Raw genomic sequence first — 12,187 nt, 5'->3', positions numbered from 1 at the left:
GCTTGGAGTGACTCTCCAACCTCCAAACACTACATCTATCACTACCAGAGCCAATCAGCTATCCTCCCTCAAAATCTTTCCTATCACCCTTTGTTGTTGTTCAGTCGCTCAGCCATGTCTGACTCTTTGAGACCCCATGGACTGCAGCACACCAGGCTTCCCTGTCCTCCACCATCTCCCGGAGCTTGCTCAAACTCATGTCCATTGCGTCGGTGATGTCATCCAACCATCTCATCCTCTGTCATCCCCTTCTCTTCCCGTCTTCAATCTTTTCCAGCATCAGGGTCTTTTCTAATGAGTCAGCTCTTTGCATCAGGTGGCCAAAGTATTAGAGCTTCAGTGTCAGCATCAGTCTTTCCAATGAATATTCAGGGTTAATTTCCTTTAGGATTGACTGGGTTGATCTCCTCTTGAGTCTCCAAGGGACTCTCAAGAGTCTTCTCCAACACCACAGTTCAAAAGTATCAATTCTTCGGTGCTTAGCCTATCACCCTAAGAAGAAATATCACCCCCTCTGAACGTCTATGGTATTTGACCCACTCCTTTAATAGCTGTCTTGTGGTATATTTATTCACTTATTCATACGTTGCATTTCCCCCAGATTTACTAATAAACTCCTTGAGATAATTCCTATTTAGAATCAAAACTGATGGAAATCAGTTCATTTGTGTTGAAGGAATGAATGAAAGGATGAATGACAGAGAAAGTTCTTTTTTCAAAAACAAGTTTTAACTTCCTATTGATTAAATTCAGAAAATGCTTAGTAGACATTTCTGTATTCCTAAATATTTTATAACAAATTAATGTATGTAAAGATATTATGTAATAGAATATAGGTCCCACTCAGTTAAAATTATTAAAGGATATAGTGGATCCACAGAACAATTTGACAAATAATTCTGAAAGTGTCAACTGAATAGATATAAATCAACATAATTCTAGTTTTAATCTCTCAGAAGATTGTTTTGAGATCATCAGCTGCTTGTAATATACAGCAAAATACTGTTCTCACACATCTTTGAGTGAAAATATTTTTTCTTCTCTACACTTTTATCTGTATTGAGCATGAACAAAAGAAGCTTGGCATATGGTAATTCTTAAAAATTTTATATGTTTACAATGTGGTATGAAAGCACAGTACACTGCTGCTTATATAGATGCCAACAGCTCTCCTATTTTCCAGTTTTATACCATATTATTGGAAGAAACCCAGGGAGCCATCAAGCCCAGTGCTGTTTCCAAGCACGTCAAGGCCTAACCATCCCAGAAATACATGTGCTTTTATTGGTATTCCAAGAGATGATTATATAGCACAAGAATTTATTCCAGCCTCTTCAAATCCTGAAGTCAGAAATCTCATCCAAGCCCCTAAACTGCATTCTGAGAGTAAAACTCATTTCCTCATCCTATAACTTTTAGAAACAAAGGCCAAGTACTCCGTTTAATCTGTACCACAAAGAAAAAGGACCCAGTGGAGCCACACCAATGGCTTCTGTGACACCCTGGTGCTAGACCTTTTTCTGCAATTCTGTAAATCTTCTCTTTCCAGTACTGGTCCTCATCTCTCCCCACACATCTCAGTGTCAGATTGTTCAGGCCTCAGCCCTTCTCTGTCCACAAGGCCACTCCAGAGCCTGTCCAGTGGTGTGAAATTTGATAAACTACTCAGTAGAGGGAGTAAAGTGCTATGGGCCTCATTTCTGCCTCTGACCAGTAATATAATTACTGGGACCCTGGGCCCACCATGTAATTTCTCTGTATATGAATTTATATCTATATGAACACAACTAAGATTATATAATATCTTAGTCTTCAACCATTAAGTATCTAGGACATTCTCCTACCAACTCCAAGATGATATCTTCCAAATATTCCAGCTGTATATACTCCACCAAGCACTCAGATTCCTCCATTCATTCATTTATTCACAAACTATTTATTTAGCAGCAGTATGCACTGGGCTCTATGGCAGGCTTTGGGGACACATTGGTCAATAAAAAAAGGCATGGACCCTGCTTTGTGAAGTGTACAGTCTAGTGGACATCAAATAATGTAAGAATTATAATTAATAAGCAAGAAAATACATATAAAATTTCATATGGTGCTAAAAGTACTTTGAAACAAAAGGGAGGGCAAAAGAGAGAGGGGGGATGCAATGTGAGAAAATTACAGGACAAGCCCTCTCTGAAGAGATGGCATTTCAAGATTCCAGGAATAGGAAGTAGTCTGACATCCAAAGAGCAGAAGTAAGACCATTTTAGACAACTTATGTTAAGAACAACATGTGTAGAGGTCCTGAAGTGAGAAAAGTGCTTTATGTGTAAAGGGGGCTGTTAGATCCGCAGCAGCGGAAGTGAGAAGCTGCAGAAACATGGCACTTATTTCCTCGCTATATTCACCAAACATAACATAGAACCTAAATAAGTGGTTCCAAAACCTGCCTGTGCATTAGACTCATCTGGTGATCTTCTAAAATTTCCAGTGCTCAGGCTACACCCCAAACCAGTAAACCACCAACTCTAGGGATAGAATACAAGCACCAGAATTTTTTGAAGCTTCAAGTGATTCCAAAGTTCAGACAAATTTGAAAATCACTGAATAAAGCACTAAATCAATTTTAGTGCTCAAATTCGTTTACTCATCTATAAAATGATGGAGTTCAACATAATGAAGTCAGGTCTTTTTCTTGCTCTGAATTAGATGATCTCTAATTGCAGATGCATAGGTCATTTTCACCCACCCTCTCCCACAAATCTTTCTCTCCCTTCCCACTAACCTGGGACCCTCATATTCTCCCAGCCAGGCCTGAAACCCTGGAATTTTAGATTCTTCTCTTCACACGGTTCCTATAAATCAAGCAGGTTCTATTGACTCAAAGAATCCACGAGGCCCTCTTCCTTCTCACCTAGTTAACCACTTCCTGCAACCTCATCCTCCAATCCTGCCCAGATCTTTCTGAACTCAATCCTGCTGCCTATCCAAGCCATACCCACCTTTGAAAGCCCTTTCAAGTGCCACCTCCTCCAGGAAGCCTCCCTAACAAGCTCAAATATCTATGACAACTAATCTGTAAAGTTTTACGAAACTCATAGTCTATATGATTTAGAACTGAATCATATACTAACAGGTCTTATCTCCCCCAAAGATATTAAATAAATGAGGAGAAAACCATATATTCCATTAATCCCTGGCATACATTAAGCATTCAAATATTATCTGGTAGTAGCAATGGTAGCACTGGTCTTAAAGTTCATGCAGTGGTGATGGTATTGGTGGTGGTATTAGAAGTGGCAGTGGAAGCAGTAACAAGGCAGTGACAGCCATGCAGTATAAAAGGCCTATGGCAGTCAGGCACTTTCTATACATCTTCTCACTTAAACATTGAAACAACCTACAAAACAGTTCTAATCTACCCACCTTACAAATAAGAAAGTCAATGCATGGCAAAACCAACACAATATTGTAAAGTAAAAAAAATAGATAAATAAACAAATAAAAAAAAAAAAAGAAAGTTGGAGCTTAGGAAGTTCAAAGAACTTACTAAAGATAGATGACAGGTCTTTCTGGTCCTGAATTTTTTTCCCATTATTCCATGTTACCTCCATAACTGCATGTTAAACCTTTCAAAAACTGGACTCATTTTGGAATTCTTTTGCATCTGACATAGACTGAGCAATTGCTTGATTCATCTGAATAATTGCATGCAGTGGGGTATTCTCAGTAAGGAAGACAGACTACAGGCATTTCATTTTCACAGATTAAGTAGGGTTCCCCAACATTAGCATATAAGCAACAAATGTGGGCTAAAATATACTCTGGCCACTTATTAAAAACATCCTTTCTACTTAAAGTTGTCTAATAAGGTAAGTGTACCAGTAGATGTTCCTTGTTCCACCAGCAAGGAACTTGGGGATTTACCCTGGGTACTGAGCTGCCCATGGCCAGCCTGAAATGCCCAGAGGAACAAATGCTAATTGTGATTCAATAAGTCACATGCTTTAGAAGTTAGTCTATAAAACACTTGAACCATTCAAAGTCAACTCAAAATTTCATGTGAGAACTCAAAATCCAACCAATGGAAAAAAACAAGAAGTCTCCATATTTTTCTCCATCTCTTGCTTAATTTTTTGAAAGCAAACACTGTAACTGGCTGTTGATAAAAATCAATATGTCAGTAACACCATAACAGAATTTCTGATCAGATGCTCACAGGCAGTCCTGTTAGAAAACAAATTGCTATAATGACAGAGATAATTATCAGCACCTTTGTGGGGGGTGGGACTCAAACCTGTTTGAACAAATAGTACTGCTTAGAAATGCAGATAAAAACAGATGAGAGAGTGAGAAGGGAAATAAGTTATGTTCTGGTACTAAGAAAAGTAAAACAGACAAGGGTGTTTAAATCCTATACTGCTAACAAGGTCACTTTAAAAAATTATTTATTTCAAGATAGATTATTTTCCATTATTCATGAGAATAGAAAGAATCTCACGGAAGAGATTGCTCAAGAAAGTCAAAGATCTAGAAGTTGCTCCTGTTTACTTCAGAAACATATTATTTAATTTTCTTTCTTGTGCTTCGCTTTACTTCCCTAAGCATGATTTAGGCTAGTATTATAATCAGTTTGACTTTCCAGAGCCCTTACCAAGTGCTAGGAGGAAGTTAATCTAGAAATTTGCTAGTTGGGAGACAATGTGAAAAAAATACTAAAAATTACTCCTCTTGAATGAGGAAAAATGGCAGGTCATGTATCTCCCCTCCGGCCCCAGATCTCTCAAAATGGAGGGGGGAAAAAAAAAGGTGTATTTTAAAAGAAAACTAAATCTGTATGGAATTAAAGTGATAAAACGCACTTCCATAATTTCAAGGAAGTTCTCAGCTCTGACACAAAGGAGCTAGAATAAGTCACACAGGATCCTGATTCTTAGCATGCACTTATGTTGTTAAACACAAGTTCACTTATTACAAAGACTAATCCACACACAAAGCACCAAAAAGGTAACCTCACCCGTTTTCTAACCCAGAGTCCTGAGAGCAAAAGACATTTTCTCTTCCAATAACCGAAGCAGTTCACACATTTGCAATAATAAAACCATTTTTAGAAGGTGAATAACTTCACAGTTTTTCTTTTTCCAATCTAAGATTCTCTAACGAAACAGATGGAGTCAAGATCTCTTGAGAGGGACTGTGTGTCAGTGCCTTTCTAAACAGCCAAGGGGCCAGTGTTTCATGTTGGCAGCTAAAAGTCTGCCATTTTAGATCAAGGTTTGCAAGTGCAGATTTCTTCATTCTCCTTCATTTTCCCTTTGGCTTAAGGGGGATTTAAACTTAGTAGCCAGCTGGTAACATATACAACAACCACAATATATATATGCAATGGCACTTAAAACACACATGTGAAAACTTGAATCAAGTATCATTAAAGGTAGAGTCAGCTGAATTATTATTATTATCTTTTTCCATAATGTAACTGTGGTTTCCAAAACAGGAGCACTCTTTCTCAACTTCTAGAAGAAATATACAGACAACCGAGCTTACAATAAGAGCATATCAAGACATTAACCACTTAATAAATGATATTGCCCCATGAGTATGGTGTTTAAGGGGGCATATGTATGTGTGTGAATGCACTCTCTATGGTGGCTTATATATGACACAATTTACACTGGAAAACAAAAATATGTGACCAGATAGAAAAGGTCCTTACCTTTTCAAGTATAGCATTGCCTTGGTGAGGATTGATGTTGTGTTGGCTTATTTCTCTCTTGTATTTGTATTCATAAACTTGATCAGTGATATTAATCAGAAGAGTTGATGGGCTGAAGACCAGTTTTCCACAATCATACACAGTTCCACTTTCAATATCAGTTGGTGCTGTAGCATATCGTAAAATTAATCCCATTACGAGGCCTAAAATAAAGAATAAATAACTGTACTGGAGGAAAGTAATCTAAAATGTTTATTACTCCATGCTTTCAAATATATGATTTGGAACTTATACATGCATGAGGCAGGAGAAAGGATCATTGCCTGGCTTAGAAAATTGTTTACCCTTCCATTGGCACCAATTCAATAGATTTTTGTTGTTCATTCACTAAGTCATGTCTGACTCTTTGTGAGTTGATAAGATTGTATTCTTACAATATTTGCAATGGACACTTAGTACCTCTCCTTTTTTCCTTCCTAATGGACCCACAGATTTTGGAGAGAAGGGCTACCCACCTCTTTTTTCCATCCAACTGCTTCAAGAAAACCTTGGCTCTGTGACAGATACTGAGTAATCTAATCAGTCAGGAGATGGAATTCCCCTGGAGAAATTTTCTGGTCCACAGATCAGCACATATCTGAAAGAGCCCCATCAGACTAATAGGCAGCACTTATGTACTATGGTCGCAGAAGGCAATGGCAACCCACTCCAGTACTCTTGCCTAGAAAATCCCATGGATGGAGGAGCCTGGTAGGCTGCAGTCCATGGGGTCGCAGGAGTCGGACACGACTGAGCGACTTCACTTTCACTTTTCACTTACATGCATTGGCAAAGGAAATGGCAACCCACTCCAGTGTTTTTGCCTGGAGAATCCCAGGTATGGGGGAGCCTGGTGGGCTGCCATCTATGGGGTCGCACAGAGTCGGACACGACTGAAATGCCTTAGCAGCAGCAGCATGTACTATGGTTAGAGGACAAGTCTTCTTATTCTCTCTCTCCCTCAGGACATGATCAAGGCAATACATTTCTTCACATTTTGCTGGCAGGTATCTTGTCACCTTGAAGGGATACAGTCCAAGGACACAGTCAGTACACTCAGGATGGTAGGGCTGAGATATAGACAGAACCTAGGTCCTGGATAACTTCACTGAGCCCTCATCAACCTATCCTGGAGCCTAATCTGAGTGTGTGTTCAGGTGCTCAGTCATGTCCAATTGTTTGCGAGCCCATGGACTGTAGCTCACCAGGCTCCTCTGTTCATGGGATTTCCCAGGCAAGAATACTAGAGTGGGTTGCCATTTCCTACTCCAGGGATCTTCCCCACCCAGGGATTGAACCCGTGTCTCCTGCATTGGCTGGAGGATTCTTTATCATTGTGCCACTTGGGAAGCCCTACCCTAATTCTAGACTTCTTATTATGGGACATAATACATTTTCTAATTTTTTCAAACAATTTAAAATCAAGTTTATCCTTACCTGCAACCAAACACATTCTAAAGACACAATATTCCTTTAGCAAAGAGTTGGACTCAAGTGACAATCTTTGACTTTTAAGTTTACAAACTGTTAGGATGCTCACGGTAATCTGATAAATGTGAATTCTCCTAATATTTTGGATTTATTAACAAATAGCAAAGAAACTTTAGAGGTGTACACATTCCTCAGTTTAAAATTAGAACTGATGTATCTGTTTTAGGGTAAATCCACAGTTTACTCTTTAAAAAAATCAAATGCTGGAGGTTTTGCCATTCTTCTGTGAATCAAGTCATCTAATTGCCTTACATTTATTTAATAACACATTAAATAAATGAATGTAAATATTTGGGTGCATATTTTGTGTCAGACATTTATAGATTTAAAATAAAAATACAGTTCCCAGTCCTACAGGAGCTGAAGTTTGTGAAATGAAGATCCATAAGCAAACAATTATAATACAACATGACATGTGCTATGACAGCTGGTAAGGATTCTGTGCTATATGAGTATAGAGAGGAGACACTCCAAAGCCCTTTGAATGATGCAAAGCTTTAGATGAATCTTAAAAGGTCACATAAGATTTGTCCAGATGAGCTGAATCAGGGAATGAGTTGGGATCCAGGCTACACATGTGGGTAGCAGCATGTGAGTAACAGCTGAGACAACTGAATGTTCCCTAGGATTTTGATTCACCAGTGCGTAGAATAGTTGTCAGAAAGTGGTTGCTCACCCAGAGATTGTGTTTCTGGCTGTCTTGAGTTTGGATGGGTTCTCACTGATGGATTATAAGCAAAAGTGATGTGTGCCACAGTGTTGAAGAAGTAGGTGAGCTTTCTCCCTTCTCTTTCGCCATCTATCAGATGGACGTGGAGGGGAAAAAACAGTACTATAGGTAGACAGAGTCACGACACTGAAGAAGCCTGAGTCCCTGAGACACCAGGTGGGGAACCTGCACTGGACCATTATGTGAGTGAAAAGTTAATTTCTCTGTGTCCTCACTGAAATGTGAGTGCTTCTGTGTTAACAGTCACTAGGATAACATAACAATATACCAATAAATACAAAGGAACTTAAGAAATCTGATGGATTTAGGAAATCAGCAGTGGAGTAAGAAGAGAATAAGTGGAAAGAGAGGGAGAAAGAGAGAAAAAGAGAGAGAAACTAGACTATAGGGGCCAGGTGATAAAGAGGCTCCTCTGTCCTGCTAAGGAGTTCTTATTTCTAACCCAATGGTAATGTGAAACTGTTTTAAGATTTTAGGCAGGACAGTAAAACAGTCAGATTTTCACGTAAGAGCCATCACTCTGGCGATAATGCAGAAAACTAGAGTGAGAGGTGAGAAGGAAAGCAGATTTCTGTCAAGAATATTTTTATCTTACTTATTCCTGCTTCATTATTTGGTCCACTCCCCCATAGTAGTGAGAAATATTTAATGCTCAGTTTTGTTAGAAAGAAAAAAAATAAGTGATGCATTCATAACCACCATGAGCACTTGACCCATCACAGAGCAGTGGGCAGCCTTCCACGTGCAGCGTCAAGTGACTGTAATAGAACTAGTCAGAAAGGAGAAGGGAAGACGCCACATACACTGCACGTGGTTTAGGATGCCTGCGTAAGAATATCACTTTTCCAACACTCTAGTGAAATCTTAGGGAGAATTTATTCTCTAAATGTTACTTGGCAAGTACCATGAATGATACTATGACCTCTTAAGCTTTCTGCTTAGTGGAATATATAGAAGGGAAACAACATTCTATGTGCACCTGAATAGAGAGAAACTATATTGTTGATAAGGTCTGAAATTCCCAAAGGGTGAGGGTCGTTTTATTTTTGCAATGTGCTGTCGGTGCAATAACAGGGACTAAACATGAAGTGTCCATCATTCTCTCCTAAGCAGGGGAAACAAGTATTTGTCATAATAGCAAGTGCTCAGTACCTGGGTTTCTGTGGTTAAGTTCATACAGTGAATCAAAACTTAAATGGCCGTGCCTGGCCCTCTGTGCCATCACTGGTTCCAGCCTTTGAGAAGAGGCACACTGGAGGAACTTAAGAAATCAGCCAATGACTGATCACATCAGGGGCACTAAGCAGGCCTCTGAAGGGCCACCATGGCTCAAAGACTCTGTAACTGCCTTGTCAAACCTTTTTTAAAACTGCACTGCAGCTTAAACCTTTCTTCCCCAGCCTCCTGTCCTTCCCTCTCTCCACAGGAGTTGGTTGGGGCTGCACCAAGGCCTGACAGCTGGCCCAGCATCCTCAGTCTCCCTCCCCATTTTTCCTCAAAGTAATTTCCCCTAATAAATCTTTTGCACAGCTAATCTCTCTCCAGCATCTTCTTGGAAGACTCAAATTAACACACTAGACAAAAGACCCTGGCCCTCCTTCTCCCTGACCCCAAGGGTTGAGGGGAGTCATCCTAGCCTAGGATAAGGATCAGTGGTGGAGCTGCAGCTTCACTATGAGCTTGGTTAACAAACACATCCACCCATCTGTGTGCAGTAGCAGCAACTAGAAAATCCTTAATGTTGGAGGCCAGACTACCTACTCACAGAGCTTCAGAATGTTTTTGACAGCCACTCACAGCTTTAGCTGTATGCTGACACAAATGTGGAGTCTTGAGTGAATGCACTCCTGCCCAGTATTATAAGAGAGAAGGTGACAGATAAAGAAAGATTGCTAATAGGAAGAAAGTGCTAATGAAAAGGGATCGTTTTTACACCCTCACAGAGATACAGGATAAAGAAGGTATCAGCCACTTGTATGCAGAAGAAGGAAAGAGGGGACTATCTACCATGACTTATAGATACAAACCAGCACTCTCTTTGGTAAGTCATGAAGCTGACTCTACCTGCCCAGGGAGAAAAGAAGGCAGTCTCTCCCAGCAAAGCAATATCACCAACACATGTGCACACAGCCCTGGTCCCAGGTTTATCCTCACAAGTATGACACTTTGCTGAGCTCTGTCACCCGGCCGGCTGGCGGCATTACCTTCTTCAAGCAGAAACTCTAGTCCAAATGTATCCCCTGGGTCTACAAGTCTGAGCTTCTGGGTGACTATAGTGACAGTGGTGGGAACCTGTTCTCAAGTGAGCCCTGGCCTCGCTCCAGCAGCATACAAACCCCCAAGTCAGAGCTGGACAACAGTCCTCATCCCTAAAGTACTCACAGTCCTACAAAGAACATCCCAATTCCCAGTGGGGAGGCCTGGGCTCTGATGCGGCCTGTACTAAGTTCCTTAATCTTTGAATACTTACAGTTTGAACCACACCCTTTGGGGCCCAATTTTATATAAAGACATATATTGTTCAGCATTGCTATGCAGACTTTGGCTTTGTCACCACTAGACAAGGAGACAGTTTAGGGCAGAAGCTGTGCTATTTCTCACCTCTTTTTTTTTCCTCTCAAAATGCCAAACACTTTATTTAGGCAGTTACAACCCAACCTTCTCCAAGTTCACAAACTCCCTTGGATTCAAGAAGAAAAGGATCCTCTGAGTTTATGTAGTCAGTCAGGGACCAGCATTTTAAAATGTCACATGTGAGGAGCATCACACCAAATGCTGTGATATTCCCATCCTTACAGGGCTTGCTTGTGGTATAATTCTCACACCAGATGCCTGACATACGGTGGACATGGTGATGTTTGTGGGAGAAGAAAGGAGGGAAGGAGAATAAAGAGCCTCACGAGCACTCAGAATGAGAAGCATTTAGACACATGAAACTCATCTCTCTGAACTGACTCTCCACTCTTCACAGTGAAAATATGAGAAAACCCCACTCCCTTCTTCTTCTGCTTTCATGCTATAGACATGACAGGCATTGCTCTAGGACTTGTAGGAGTTATAAAACTGAACAAAATATGGCCCTGATCATACAACATTAAAATATTTTAATCTTACCTTCTGCCTAGTCCTGTGATCCTAATTTCTTGTAAGAAGAAGGTACAACAGGTGTTTCCTAAGTGTCTTCTTATATTAAGCCTGCATTTCATAACCAGTTCCCCTGCATCTTACTGACAGTCATTCTACATGATGCAGAAATGTCCTCCTAAAGGGTGTTTTCTAAGAGAAATATGGATGGGGATTTACTTTGACATATAATGGCTATATTTATATATAATCAAATGGATTACAGAATGGTTTTGAAAACACCACGTTAAAACCTCTTTGGCTATGTTCAGACCAACGGTTGTGTTCACACACTGTCACACACACTGCCACCCGCATGGCACACACAGCAGGCTTCCTTCAGATTCTTGTTCTGTAGGGGTGGTACTTCTCTGGAGTCACATAAAGCAACAAGCCCAACTATACACATGCATCTGACAATCAGATGACTACACAGGTATATTTAAATGCCACAAGATATTGGAGAGAATTTAGGAGCCTAAAGAAAACGCAGCTAATGAAGGCTGAAGAAGAATCGAGTTTTATATTTCTTTCACTCTATGCACTGAGTGGCTTCTAAGAATAATCTAGATAAATGAAGTATTGTCCCCTACAAAAAAAGATGAATCCTTAAGGTGTATAATATGATATTTCAACTTGATAAGGGTATCAGATATTGTTGACTGACAACTCATATCAATCTCCCCTTTATCCCAATAAAACTCTGATTTGTTCAGCTAACCATTCCTCCCCACACGTGCTCAGGGTAAGGTGACCTCTCTCTCAGTTCCTTGGGTGTTTCTGTTCAATATGTGTTCAGTTGCTCACTTGTGTCCAAGTCTTTGTGACTGTATGGATTGTAGCCTGCCAGATTCCTCTGGCCGTGGAATTTTCCCAGCAAGAATACTGGAGTGAATTGCCATTTCCTCCTCTGGGGGATCTTTCCAACCCAGGGATTGGACCTACATCTCCTGCACTGCAGGCAGATTCTTTACTGCTGAGCCACCATGGAAGCTGTGTTAGTAGCTCAGTTATGTCTGACTCTTTGTGATCCCAAGGACGATCCCCCCAGGCTCCTCTGTCTATGGTATTCTCCAGGCAAGAATACTGGAGTGGGT

General features: G+C 40.4%; 1 protein-coding gene across 6 annotated transcripts in view; it reads right to left on the bottom strand.

Annotated features, from left to right (window-relative positions):
- SLC9A9 (solute carrier family 9 member A9) overlaps positions 1–12,187 on the bottom strand; it is a 634,995-nt gene that overhangs the window by 607,649 nt on the left and 15,159 nt on the right. For all 6 annotated transcript variants that reach the window (XM_081569480.1, XM_081569481.1, XM_081569477.1 and 3 more), the window contains exon 2: positions 5,708–5,910. In XM_081569480.1, the coding sequence (XP_081425606.1) occupies positions 5,708–5,902 (195 nt within the window). In that variant the 5' untranslated portion in view covers positions 5,903–5,910. The remainder of the gene's footprint in view (positions 1–5,707; positions 5,911–12,187) is intronic.

This window comes from Giraffa tippelskirchi, chromosome 2 (assembly GCF_054371585.1).
Source record: "Giraffa tippelskirchi isolate mGirTip1 chromosome 2, T2T-mGirTip1v1.2.pri, whole genome shotgun sequence".
NCBI lineage: Eukaryota > Metazoa > Chordata > Mammalia > Artiodactyla > Giraffidae > Giraffa > Giraffa tippelskirchi.
Note: the sequence above shows the minus strand (reverse complement) of the source record. Positions and strands in the feature narration are given on the sequence as shown.